The 14,768-nt window shown below is 39.9% G+C and overlaps 1 protein-coding gene across 1 annotated transcript in view; it reads left to right on the forward strand.

The window, feature by feature from the left end:
• Sin3A (SIN3 transcription regulator family member A) overlaps window positions 1–14,768 on the forward strand; it is a 68,834-nt gene that overhangs the window by 41,362 nt on the left and 12,704 nt on the right. Inside the window, exons 9-20 of the mRNA XM_074108424.1 lie at window positions 1,395–1,498; window positions 2,334–2,462; window positions 3,509–3,637; window positions 3,955–4,077; window positions 4,453–4,550; window positions 5,089–5,259; window positions 7,082–7,251; window positions 8,107–8,244; window positions 8,926–9,023; window positions 11,249–11,365; window positions 11,884–12,060; window positions 14,560–14,664. Of these exons, the coding sequence (XP_073964525.1) occupies window positions 1,395–1,498; window positions 2,334–2,462; window positions 3,509–3,637; window positions 3,955–4,077; window positions 4,453–4,550; window positions 5,089–5,259; window positions 7,082–7,251; window positions 8,107–8,244; window positions 8,926–9,023; window positions 11,249–11,365; window positions 11,884–12,060; window positions 14,560–14,664 (1,559 nt within the window). The remainder of the gene's footprint in view (window positions 1–1,394; window positions 1,499–2,333; window positions 2,463–3,508; window positions 3,638–3,954; window positions 4,078–4,452; window positions 4,551–5,088; window positions 5,260–7,081; window positions 7,252–8,106; window positions 8,245–8,925; window positions 9,024–11,248; window positions 11,366–11,883; window positions 12,061–14,559; window positions 14,665–14,768) is intronic.

Genomic DNA, 14,768 nt, shown 5'->3' on the forward strand with positions numbered 1-14,768 from the left:
TATGTTTATGTAAAAAAAAGATTGCAGACGATTTGACGTCCATATTGCGTTGTAGTTCAGTGTTGTTTTTATAACTGAATTACCAAGTGGAGGACATGGGGGGAGGCCTTTGCCCAGCAGTGGGACACCTCTACAGGTTTCTAAATAATAATAATATATACCAAGTAATTGAATAATATAATTTCATACGTGATTTCCGCCATTCATTTACCCATTGACGAAGCGGGAACTGCGTCATGTGATCTTCTGTTACGTTGAATGTGAGGTGGTTCGCAATGGAATAATTTACCTTGTTATGATCCAGAGTACAGATATAGTGAGTAATGTTTTGTTATTGTCGGAAAAAATCGTATTTGTCTCGCTTTCTCAACTAGCTTACTTAAAATAAATGAGACAGAAATATAAATACGACCTTCGACAAAATACGATGCAAAAACATTATTCAATAGATCTGGTAACATGAGTAAACATCAATCGAAACAAGCAAAATGTTAATAGGAATAAGTAATTTTTATTTTGTCATCTTTTATTTAACTTGCCCTGTTCGTTTATTTATTTATTTGGGTCAAAATTTGGTAAACTTGCGTAAATCTGGTGGCAATAGAATAATCTGATAGTGACATCCTGGTGGTCCGGCCAGGATCGTCACCATAGGACGGAACTCTTCAACGGTTAATGGCATCGACTTCAAATTTGGTATTCAAATGTAGTTTGGGTGACAATATAAGTACAGTCAACAAAAAGTACAGTCAGCAAAAAAAAGCTTGTATTAAAAATTAAACTTTTACCAAAAACATTTTAAAATTATGTTTATATAGCCCAGTTGTTAGAGAACATAAATGAAGCTTTAGGTTCCGTTCCTGGTTCGATCTCCGGTCGGAGCAGATATTTGTACGATTAATATAAATGTTTTTTCTCGTGTCTTGTACTACGTTTCATACGTATACAAGCGTGTATTTATCTTAATCTGTATGTTTATCCGTTGACTAGTAGAATATCCCTTAGTAGAAGCTTTGCTTAGTTTGGGACTAGGTCAATTTGTGTCAGTCAATTGTCCCAAATATTTACTCTGTGTAATATTTAGTTCAGATTTGACTTATGCCTCTAAGTAAAGTCGGCAGTAGAAGTACAGTCGACTACAAAATTATCGTTACTTTCAAAGTTACAAAAATATGTATGTATACACAACCTTATGTCAATAAAGTCTTAGTAGTTGACTGTACCTAAGATCCATAATTGCGCATCCACTTTTGCTGATTAAAATCTCAATGATGAAACAAATTACCGTTTGACCACCATGATATAACTAATGGCTGCAATTTATTGTTCTGACGATCCCACCCCTCTCCTCCACACACAAACAAACAAACAAAACTAACTAGTCGTCACTACAGGCACGGTGGCGCCCCCTGCCGGGTCTGGGCCGCATGCCCCGCCGGCGCCGGCCGGCCAGCCGGTCGAGTTCAACCACGCCATCGAATATGTTAATAAGATCAAGGTGAGTTATTAATTTTTATTATATCCCTGACATGCCTAGTTTTAGTGTTAACGGTGGACGATTTTCAAGGGCGTCGCCAGGGGGGAGCAGGGAGGGACAGCTGTCCCCCCCCCTAGAGATTCTAAAAAAGTTGCCAAATGTAAGAGCAACCAAACCAGTCCTAAGGACTTGACTTGCTTAATCGATCATTCCCGTACGTCGACTTCGAAACTCTAATGAATTCACCAATTCCAATAAATACCTACAATTCATACTTTTCTCATACGCCGTATCAACTTTCATTTTTGTTAGCTGTTTCTGGAGCTGATGGTTTTTTTTACAATTTAATAGTATACAAGAATTTCTCCTTCAAGGGTATTTTTGTGTTTAGAATTAGAGACCTGTCCCGGCTTCCCACACATACAAAAAGAGGCGAAAAAGTAAAGAAGTATAATAATCACGGCGGTAACTTCACATTTTTTCACTTACCATTTTCCAAAAGGACACCCGAACGAGGCTGGGGCGCGTTGCTAGTTCTATAGATAGTTTTACCCGCAGTTTCATCTGGAAATAATTCTTTGTAATTTTACCAATTTTTCTCTTCATAAGAACTTGTCTCGGATATCAACAAAGATAAAAAAAAAATGTTAACTTTTCGAGCTTTGCCCTTAGCTATTTAGCTATTTTTTTTTTTCATTTATATAGATGATTTCGGTAGACTTAATGATGAAACAAATTACCGTTTGAACACCGTGATATAACTAATGGCTGCATTTTTATGTTCTGACCAAACCACCAATCATAATCCTCTTAAGTTCCCCCCTATACATCGCTGATATCCCGTCTTTGTCCGCAGTCCCGGTTCTCAAGGCAACCGGACAAGTACAAGAGGTTCCTGGAGATTCTCCACGCGTACCAGAGGGGCCATAGGGATGTTAAAGAGCCCCAAGCGAAGCAGCAAACTGAACAAGAAGTTTATTCTCAGGTACGTTAATATCTTTAATACATCATCCCAGCCTATATAGGTCTCAATGCTTGGCACAGATCTCTCTGAATGAGAGGGCTTGGGCCTCAGTTCCCACGCGGGTCCAGTACGGTTTGGGAATTTCACACACACCATTGAATTGCTTCGCAGGTTTGTTCAGGTTTGCTCACGATGTTTTCCTTCACCATATCTCAATACAGATGTAGTGAATAAGCCGTTCCCATCGTGACATTTCGGTACACACGACTACCTCGGAATGCTGCCGACGTGGGTGTTGTAAAACGCGGCTAAAGCTTTCTTTGGTTTCCTAGGATCAGCGGTGCCGTCATATAGCGGCGGCGAATGACGTCACAAGAACGTTGTGGGTGACATTAATAATAATAATAATAAAATCATTTATTGCCACTGAAAATAAGACAGGACCGGATACGGTTACCGGTACGGATAATACCGACATGGAAATACCGACCCGGTTTTTCGTGTACACGCCCAAATTGACATAAGTTTGTAAGGCTTGTACACGAAAAACAGTCGGTATTATCCGGGCCGGTAAAGTGTCGCCCGAACGTTGCCTATAATTACTGCTCTCTAGGAAATCGTGCCATTTTGTTTACATAGACAACGTTCTACTGACGTCATTCACCGGCTTTATTACGGCCGCTATATGACGGCACCGCTGATCCTAGAAAACCAAAGCTGGAAGACAAGAATAAACCACCACTTCATCCGACCACGACCACTGTCAAGAGTATAGCGACTTCATCATCATCACCTCAGCCGTAGGACGTCCACTGTTGGACATAGGCCTCCCCCATAGATCTGCGGTTGCTTCGCTTGGCAGCGGCCTGCATCCACCGTGACCCCGCGGCTTTAACCAAGTCATCCGTCCATCACGTTGGTGGACGTCCTACGCTGCGCTTGCCGATCCGCGGTCTCCACACGAGAACTTTTCGGCCCCAACGGCCATCTGTTCTCCGTGCTATATGGCGACTTAGCGATTATTTATCCCGTATATGAGCTTTAGTAACCTACCAACTTGCTGATAGGTGGCCAAGCTGTTTGAAAACCAGGACGACTTGCTAGCAGAGTTCGGTCAGTTCTTGCCGGACGCTAAGGCGGTCACAAAGCCCCACTACCCGCCGCATCCGCGCTCGCCGCCGCTTATGCCACCTCAGGTAATAATCTATACATTACAAACACATTGTGATACTTTTTTTGTCTTCTCTTGAAACAGGATTTTTATATAAAGACGCTTTTGCAAAAAATATTCGTATGCTTTTTAGACCATCTTAAGTCGTGGTCATTTTGATTCATAGACGATTCGGTGCTTAGCCACATTATTTTCGTTCAATCCATTCTTGTGATTCGTCCTCGGCCCTGTTTCTCGAAGCATATAAGACAAAACACTAATATTATTAGACTGATATGCTTTGAGAAACAGGGCCCTGTAATGATCGTGTCTCCCCGCTGTGACGTGTCTGTTTGTGTGTAGCAACGTGTGGAGCCGGAACCGGAGAGATTCGCACCAGCCCAGCCCGCGTCGCCGCCGCACGCGCCCGCGCCGCCGCCGCCGCCGCACCCGCCGCACCCGCACCCGCACCATGCCGCGCCACAGGTACCTCTCAACAAATCACTAATTATATTAATGACATTTCATGTACTATCGAACCAACTGAATCGTGACCCATTGTGTGTGTGTGTGTAGTGACATCGCATTGCTTGACAAGGGAATTAATTGTGCCACTTACGGTGAGTCAGGAATCAAATGGTTCGACTGTACCATCGCGAACAGGGATTGTTGAGCCACTCGCCACTGTTCATAATTAAGCCGGGTTATATTGTATGCAACGTTGTATAAGTAAGTTGAAAAAAAGGCGAGTGGAGTGGGTTACGGTGTGAGCGTAGCGAACGCCACCCCCCGTAAAAGGAACTTATCAATGGTGATAAAAGTAGTTAGTATTGTATGTAATTTTGTATTGTTTATGTGCAGCAGCTGCCGAAACATTCCAGCGGCGTGTCGACCAGCGCCGCGGCTCCTCAGCATTTGAAACGCTCGCCCAGCTTCACTTCATCCACTCAGATGCGTAAGTCACCCTTCTAGAACATATAGAAGTACATACTAGAACAAGTAATGAAAATACAGACGGTGAATTAGAACTGAAAACGAATAAAACTATAATTATATATAGAAGAAACTTACATGCTCGTTTGCCCCCTATCATATAAAAAAAAACTTAAAACTCCCTCGGACTCATACTAGAAGAAGAGGTCTGTGCCAAGCAGTGGGACGTTTATGGCTGATTATGATGACGATGTAATTAAAACTTGAAAAGCGGACTAACTCGATGGCGTGGCACTTATATGACTATCAAAAATGACACAAAAAAGTCGTACGCGCGACGGGTTTCAGTAACCCTTCAGGGCCAAAGTATCCCGATGTTACGGTATTAATATTAGGGTAAATATTTTTTTTCTCACCGTTGTATTATTCTGTCCCACTGCTACAGACCTCCCCTCAATTCTTCCACTGCTCTCTGTCCACTTCATACAACGGCCAGTCCTTCAAGAAGTAGTCTAGGACAGGCTAGCAATTTTATTTGTATTATATGTGTAATATTGATCACAGCAGTGGGCGCCCCCCTCCGAAGAAGTCCCGCCTGTCCTCATTCACGGGAGGCGTGGTCCGCGACGTCTCGTACGCAGAAGCTGCGAAGTATGGCACCCAACAGGAATACAACTTCTTCGACCGGGCGCGCCGCGCGCTACGCTCTCAGGAGGTCTATGACAACTTCTTGAGGTAAGGCTATATGATAGATTAGTGTTCTTTTTAACCTTTTTCTTACCTCATGTAGAGATATAGGAATAAAAACCGGCCAAGAGCGTGTCGGACACGCCCAAAACAGGGTTCCGTAGCCATTACGAAAAAAATAAGTAATATTTTTCTAAGGATTTCGTATTTTATACGGAATCTTCCAAGTTTAGGTATATTTTATACCTTAGGCTGCTATTTGCTCTTAAACTACTAATAATTCTCAAGAAAACTTAACCGTTATAGTTTTCCTTGAAAGTTTGATATACTTACTACCACTCTGAATTTTTTCAAATTTTTCCACCCACCGGTTTAGATTTTAGAGCGGGGGGGGGGCTTACCCGGACATTTAGCTGTTCACGAGAATTTACGAACACTGGCCACCGTCCATCAATCATCGTATTTATTAAGTAACGTTTTGTATCAAATAAATACTACACCTTTATGGACTTTATTAGTTTACGTCAAATTAATGACATGTAAACTTCGGATATATATAGAGAGCTAATGCAACTACTAGAATGCAATTTTGAGTTTTGGGGGGGATTCAACAACTCTTTATTATATATTTTCATCTAAATGCGTCCGTACTCTATTGCACCTGTACAACGACTGACAAACGTCACATTAGTAGTGTGTGAAAATGACAACGCTCTACGAAGCCGAAATTAGCCGAGCCTCTTTCCAAAGACCGATGTGCAATCTTCGCCGGGTACTGTACTGCGATAACTTTTGACGAGCTCCCAATATTTCGAAGCGGTTCGTTGCATGCATTATGATTTATGAATCATGGGTCGGTTTGGTCTACATCATACATTCGATGTGAAGTTTAACGTGAATCATTTCAACAATTTCCTTCCTCAACAACACTGAACGTGAACGTTATATGTAAAATTGTATCATAAGGGAAATTATAAGTGCAGCGAATATAGTTTTCTTTAGCGTCTGCAACGGAAAGTATTTTTTTTTTGTATGTATGCAACGGGTTAAACTACGTCTACGAAGCTAATTTATGCCATTTTAGCAATAATTTATTTTACATAGAAATTACGAAAAATCGAGCGTCTATTTACAAACAATTATTACCGTAAGTCAGCTACCAATATTAAAATAAATATGACCTCTTTTTACACCTCAACATCTTCAATTCTCGCATCATGACAACAATAAAACATGCAGTTGTAATCTACCCTCATTATTTTGAGTTAAACTCTAAAATGTCAGTTTGCTTTTAAACATCACACAACTCGTGCGTCTAACATTGCTAAATTAAATTTATAATCTTGTTCCGCCTTTGATAATATTCGGTTTTTTATTAGTTATTTAATATTTCAATATTTATTTTGACATATCGCTTGAACATCTCTTTGTGTTCAAGAGATGCAATATTTATTTTTTTGTTTACTTAATACAGATGTTATGTTGAAACTAAACTTTTTAGTAGTGGTATTGCAAGTGAATCCAAAATTTGCGACGCTATCAGGGATTACAGACTTCTGTCTCCCAAAAAGTGAGTATAACTTAATAGTAGCTAGATTCCTAATATATAATTATTCCATCAGTTGGATTTAAAAAAAAGTCACGTGTATTTCTTTTATCAATTAAAAAAAAAATATGAACATGCTAGCTCTTGCCCGCGGCTTCGCCCGCGTGGAATGCGGTTATCGCGCTGTTCCCTCGGCGCTGTAGAAACTCGGCCTAAAAATGAATTTAGTAAAAACTGACAGTTTTCGAGAAATTTCGACCCCTCCGGTCCCCTCAAAGATGCATGTCCACACCAAGATTCCACTAACGTTCCCTTTTATTCCAGGTGCCTGCTCCTCTTCACGAACGAGATCATATCGTCGTCGGAGCTGGTGGCGGTGACGTCGCCGTTCCTCTGCCGCCACCCCGAGCTGCACAAGTGGCTGCAGGACTTCGTGGGGCCGGTGTCGCCCCCCTCCACCCCCACACCCACCCCCCACCAACATAACAACGCAGGTAACCTGGACCTCCCTGTTGGGCCAGATATTTGTATGATAAACGTGTGTACTGATGAAGTGAAATGGATATTCACCATTTTTATTTTTATTTTAGTAAAAATATGGTTTTTCCCGCTCGGAGCGGCTACTACGAAATATGAAGTTCATGTCGCACGGTCCCTCTCACTCTCGTATTAAATAATATTAGCGTCAGCGGGACGGCACGATACGAAGTTCGAATTTGGCACTTCGTAGTCAGAAAATGTCCCAAAGAAATATTTTTTGTGACGTTTTTTTTTCATGCTCTCGGTATGGGCGTCACAAAACAGTCATAAAATTTGTATGAAAAAATTAAATACATTTTGAACGAAGAGGCAGATTTTTTTGACAACGCCACTGTAATGTGGACGAAACGTGTAGGTAAATGTAAACTTTTATGGTATTTAAGTTTGATTTGGAAATAAATCCGATCCGCATAGGCGATGACTTACTCCAAATAGCGAATCTACAGTGTTAAAAAATGTAGTTGTGCTAAATACTTTGTAAACATTGTAAATCTGTTTAAAAAAAATATACCTCATTGAGTTTCTTGCCGGATTCTTCTCAACAGAGGTTTTTCCGAACCGGTGATAATTCTTTTTGACATTCATAAGTGCTTGTCATACTCTAAATTGAATAAAGGTATTTTGACTTTCACTTTGACTTTGAGTGGAAATCACGAAAACATTCGACTAAAAATCTTACTGATGAAACAAATTACCGTTTGACCACCCTGATATAACTAATGGCTGCAATTTATTGTTCTGACCACTCTTCGACGGTCGTGGTCGTACATCCTTCCTTTCCTTTACGTAACGTTATAATGTCGGTGCAGGCTACAACAACAGCTACCAGATGTCTTCAAGCAACACGAGCCTGCTCGGTCTGGACAAGACGCGCTACGAGCCCATCGGGCCCTTGGGGGCGCAGCTGCGGCACGACCGGCCGCAAGGGGACGCCGCCCTCGACATCGGTAACTGGCAATATGACACGATATCTTCTTCTTTCTAATATATATGAAATTCCAGTTTCCTCTGAAAGCAGGTGGTAGGACCTTGTGCAAGGTCCGCCCGGATTGCTACCACCATCTTGCTCGCTAATCCTGCCGTGAAGCAGCAGTGCTTGCACTGTTGTGTTTCGGCGTGGAGAGTAAGACAGCCGGTGAAATTACTGGCACGTGAGGTATCCCATCTTAGGCCTCTAGGTTGGCAACGCGTCTGCAATACCCCTGGTGTTGCAGATGTTTATGGGCGGTGGTGATCTCTTACCATCAGGAGACCCATTTGCTCGTTTGCCATCCAGTCAAATAAAAAATAAAATAAAAAAAAACGGTTTGACCGAATTTTACTAGCTTAAAAATAATTTGCCCTGTTTATTTGTTTGTTTGGGTCGAATCTTGGAAGGTTAAATTTGACCCACTTCCAGTGGTCCGATTGACTTGAAAGACATACTTATGTAAATCTAATAACCTGGTAGACCGGCCAGGATCGTCTCCGCAGAACGGAACTCCTCACTCAACGGTTAATGGCATCGACTTGATATTTGGTACGGAAATGTAGCTTGGATGACAATGCAAGTACAGTCAACAAAAAGTGCAGTCAGCAAAATTTCTCTGTCATCACAACATCGCTATACATACTATTGTTTTGTCTAGATCTGACGACTTGCAAGCGCCTGGGCACTTCATACTGCGCGCTCCCGCGCGAGGCGGCCGCTCGCCGCTGTTCCGGCCGCACGCCGCTCTGCAAAGAGGTAAGCTTAGCACGCCGCTGTCTGACGTGCCGTGCCGTGATGCGTCACAACTGTATGGTTAGCGCGTCTGTCTGACGTGGTGTGTCGTGATGCATCAGAACTAAACCCCGTTATCTAACGCTCAGTTTGGGGGCAAGCTAAAATAGTGATGTTGCTTCACACAATTACTTTTTTATTATTTACTTACAAAGAAAGTCATTTGTCAAAATAAAATTCTTCTTTTGAGAAGAAATAAAGTAGTATTTTCTCTTTAAAATCATAAAACCTTTTTCATGTCTTCTAATTTTTTTTTTTCTATAAGTTTCTTTCACATTAATTATTTCTTTTGTCAATCATTCATAGTACCTATTTTTGAAATGGATTTTTACAAGCAGGCGACGAAGTTTGATTTGGAAAAAATATTGTTGATTTATCATGAAACACAATAACAAATAACAAAAATATTTAATTTCATAATAAATTAAAAAATCACTATAGCAGAGCTCTGTTAAGTATGAATCAGATCTTTGGATATGTTTGTGAGTGAGTAAATCAACTTTTATCATTTTATATCTATTCAGAATTCAGATTATCGAAAGTGCCCCATCACTTGCCCCCAAACTGAGCGTTAGATAACGAGGTTAAGTTGGAACTGAAACCTTAGCAAGTCTATTTGACGGGGCGTGCGGAGACGCGTCAGAACCGTGTCGGTATCCTTTATTATTTCTCGTATATCTAGATAAAGATATGTTTAAGGGTATACTTTAATCTGTAAAAATAATTTACAAATTAATACAGATGTCATTTAAAATTAACAGTCCTTTATGATGTGCCTTTCGAGGTATATTATGTTTTAAATTATTATTTTTACATAAATGATAATTGCATATCAATTATGTTTAGTTACAACCAGATTATGTTTGATATTCACTATCTATATTGAAAATACAAGAGTATTTGCACCACTGTAATTTATTGAAAGTGAAGTAAACAGAGGCCGTACTGCCTAACGTTTCTGACGCCTGATACAAAAACTGTTATTTGATTGCGGTCGCGAGCGCCAGAAACGTTAGGCGATACGGCCTATGTTTTTACATGTGCACACATACCGCTGTGCCGCTATAACCACAGACAGCAGAACAGGAAGAAGATAAAAATCGTTCAGAAACTGAATTAAATTGAAAGAGGTTTCAGTAATACTATACAAACTAGTCCATTATTTTAAGGAAAACATCGACGAACCAATATCAATATGATGTGTGTACTAAACAATAATAAGTCACGTGATCGAAACCATCTAAGATGCCAGTTTTAACTGACCTTTATAGCAATGCTTAAAGGTCACCATTGTGTTACTACACCCTCTTGAACTTTACCCTTTCGGGTTTATACTGCGGAATTGTTTGACGCTCACATACGAAGCTTTAAATTATTATTGGCTTACAATTTGCTTGTCGGTTTGTGTGTGTTATGATCCACAAACAGAAAAAAATATAATATTCACACCAATTGACCTAGTCCCAAAGTAAGCTTAGCAAAGCTTGTGTTATGGGTACTAAGCGACGGATAAATATAATTATATAGATAGATACATACTTAAATACATAGTAAACACCCAAGACCCGAGAACAAACATTCGTATTTTTCATACAAATATCTGCCCCGACACGGGAATCGAACCCGGGACCTCAAGCTTCGTAGTCAGGTTCTCTAACCACTAGGCCATCTGGTCGTCAAAACACTAAAAATCAATTAAATAAATAATAAAATAATAAATAATAAAACTATTTATAATTATATTGGCGATGCATGAAAAATAAAAGGTACCTAGTAAGTGAACAATATTTCCTCTGTTGTTATTTCATCTCCTCGCAATCGAAGTGAAAATCAGAGTGTGAAACTCGAGCATTAACCCATTTTCCCCTCGACCTGACTATCCACCCTCGCCGTACTGGCTGGGGTGGCTATATGAACGTCTCGGGTAAAATGGCTCGTTTTATGCTCTTGTTATACAATCTACTATTTATAAAACTATCCTAATACTTCAGCATCACGTCAAGCCTTCTATTTATACTGGGAGGTCTGTTCCCAGCAGTGTAAATTACAACAATGATGAAACCCATGCGATGTGCTTACACAGAACACACCCTGTTGAACCAACGCATGCTGCCTTCCTACTGACATTACCCACACCAACCCCTCCCTCTAACCCCCACAACGAGTATTACAACGCGTCCTCGTTCCAGGTACTCAACGATACATGGGTATCCTTCCCGACTTGGAGTGAGGACTCCACGTTCGTGACATCCAGAAAGACCCAGTACGAAGAGTATATCTATAGGTGTGAGGATGAGCGGTTTGAGGTGAGCTTTTCGAGTTTTTTTTAATGGTTTTTGAACATAGGATCTGGATAGCTTTTATTTAGCTTGCCCTTTTATTGATTTTTGTTAGCTTCAATTCTTGCAAATGAATTTCGGTCCTCGTGCACTGGTCGGATTCACATGAAATTTGGTGTAATGTACAAGTGTAGGTTATATGTCAATGCAAGTACAGTCAATAAAAAACTATAGTCTGCAAAAAAGCTTGTATTAAAAATGTAATTTTTAGCAAACATTTGTTTTTCAATTATGATTATGCTTTACCACTGACTGTTAGAATTCAAACAAATACATTTTGATATTGTAGCCACACATGTAACTATGTATACCTATTGTATAATGTTACAATATGCGATAGTTAGGCAGAGGCAAGTCTCTTGTCACCGACAACTCGCGTGAAATTGACAATAAATGATTTTGTGCTAAAAATTAATCGATTATTTGGAACAATCTGACCATTAGACCTTTTAATATATTTTTTAAACCTCTTTATCTTCCTCCAGTTGGACGTGGTGATAGAAACAAACGCGTCGACCATACGCGTCCTCGAGGGCGTCCAAAAGAAGCTCTCTCGCATGACGGCTGACGATGCCGCCAAGTACCGCCTGGACGACTGCCTCGGCGGGCACTCGGCCACCATCCACCAGAGGGCGCTCCGGCGGATCTATGGCGAGAAGGTGGTACGAGCGACAAGCTCTTGGCATGATTTTTAGTTTTAATTTATTTTTATTTTGACTAAGTTTAGTAGCTTGAGTGTTTATGATACATATGGGTCAATCAACTTTTTAGTGTAGCTGGTTGTCATGGTAATGTCTCTTGAGTTACTTTTTAACCTCTTCACCGCCAGAGTCATCCAGTCGTGACCGCCAATCGAATGCCTCACACGCCACGGTCATCTGTACATGACCGACATTCATCTCGAAATGTACCTTTCTGCAATGGAATTAAAAATCAAATTGATTTGTCGCTGGTTTTTCTGTGGCGTACAGAGCACGTCACCTTGTTTGTTTTGTGGCGGTGAAGAGGTTAAAAGTATTATTTTATGGGGTACAAATCTACTAAGGAGTTTTGACAGTTTTGAGGCAATTTCTTCATAGCTCTTCTCCTAAGCATGCAAATGGTGGTATGCATTGTAAACATTTTTCTAACAAAGTGTGTCACTGATGTCAGTGATTTCTTCCGAGTTCCGGAACAGAATGACACATTATAAAGTTAAATGGCCCATATAGTGCATAACGTATTTCCATCTGAAAACTTGGATCACCATCGGAACACGATGGCACTGTGTCAATCAATTATTGTATTATAAATTAAATGAGTGACATGACATTTTTATATCCATTAATATGCAACTTAATTTAGCGTCAAATTTCATGCGACTTACTCCTACGGCTGTACAATGGGTATTGAATGTGGCTGTAATGTAAATACGAACTTTCCGATAATATGCGATGGAAAATCGTTATGCACTATCTGTAAAGGAAAGGCGGGTGTTCCTGTTAAAAGTTGTAACTTTTTTTTACATTTGTGTAATTATTTTATGGGATTAATTTTAATTTGCAATTGTTTACTACTTTTAGCGTTAGAATTGACTCTGAATTTGAAATTTACTTCGGAGTACACTCAACAAAAGCTTATTTAAGAAGTATTGTGAACATTTTTAACAACATTTAATGGACACTCGACAACAACGGGCAAAAATTGAGGGACACTTTTTCATCAGAATGAGTATTGATAAATAATGCTTACGATTCTGAGGAAAAAGAAGCTGGGTCGGTAAACTAAGAAATAATAGGTACAACTTTACAGAAATGCCAGTCTTTGATGATGAAATAAGGAATAGATGGCTCAGCAGTTTTATTATTTATTGTATTCGTATGTAGTCTATGTTGTATTTTTGGTAGATTTTACTCCATTTTTTTTATTGATTTATTTGTAGTATGTTTTGCAAATGTTTTTTAGCGTCCTATTACTTAGCACACCTTTGACTTACTTACGATGATAATATTGTTAAAACTACCTCGACGTTTCGGCTACATCGCCACGGTCGCGGCTGGCGTGTGTCACGTTCGTTTCGCTCGCGCTTTACCTGTTTTTTTTTTTTGGCACTTCACACTTTCACACAACACTCAATTTTTTTACATCTCAAACTAATACCAATATATTGATTAATCGACCTTTTTTCTTGAAATTCCCTTTTTTATTATTTATACTGAATGTTTTCTTTATTTAGTAGAAGGCGGCAAAGATATAGGTCCAAGGTGTGCTGGTAATAATGAAACGGCGAAAGTTTAAATCATTATTATTACTAAGATAGGTTGTTTGTATATGTAGTACAGATTGTTTAAGCATGAATATGGTGTACGGAAAAGTGATGTATGTAGTGCTTGCAAGTTTATTTTGAGGTGGTTTGTACATTTGATTTGCGACTCCGATTAGGGTAAAAATTTGCAGGTAGATAGAGTGCACAATACTGAGTTTAAATATCATAGTCTCCCGAAATGTCCCAATTAATTTGTATGGGAAGTTCCTTTTTTGTTACCGCAAATCCATAGAGTTTTAGTAACAAAAAAGGAAATTTCCATACAAATCAATTGAGACATTTTGAGAGACTATGTTATTACGACTCAGTATCGTTCACTCTACATACCTGCAAATTTTTATCCAAATCGGAGTCTCAAATCAAATCTACAAACTTTTTTAGAAATGCTCAACTAGTATTAGCTCTACTAGTTTAAGACTATGCGTTTTAAAGAACAAGGACTTGATTTGCTGACAATTCGTTAGTATCCCGGGTGAAGATAATTAAGAAGCAATTTTTTTAATCTGATTCAAGTTTTAGACACATTTGTTGGCGATTCTAAAATTCACAGGCAGACTTCAACTGTCTGCAAATCTAATCCATGTTATTAGTACTTCTTACTAGTTAGTTCCTAACTAACGTCTATGAGCGTAGTGTTAATAGTTTAATGAACTGTTATAGGTAGTGCCACGAGAGTTGAAGTAAATGATTACACACACAGCTACAAAAAGAACTGATTGCATGAAAAGCATAATCCTGCTGTCATTAAATGACATGTTTGTGTGTGCGTGAATTCAACTGGTGGTGGCACTACATACAATACCAATATAAAAATACAAGGTAGTAAGGCGTCATCACAAATGATGTGTGCTTGCAGGCGGTGGACATCATTGCTGGCTTAAAGAAGAATCCTGTTGTGGCCGTCCCCGTGGTGCTGAGGAGGCTCAAGGCTAAAGAGGAGGAGTGGAGGGAGGCCCAGAAGGTAAGTCGTCGAGGTTAAAGGCCGCCACTGGATGGCTTTCTCCAAAGAATGCCGCAGTTACCGATCCGCCGCTCGTGATATGGAATTCTACATGGCCGTCTTTG

Source organism: Choristoneura fumiferana, chromosome 27 (genome assembly GCF_025370935.1).
Source record: "Choristoneura fumiferana chromosome 27, NRCan_CFum_1, whole genome shotgun sequence".
Taxonomy (NCBI): Eukaryota; Metazoa; Arthropoda; class Insecta; order Lepidoptera; family Tortricidae; genus Choristoneura; species Choristoneura fumiferana.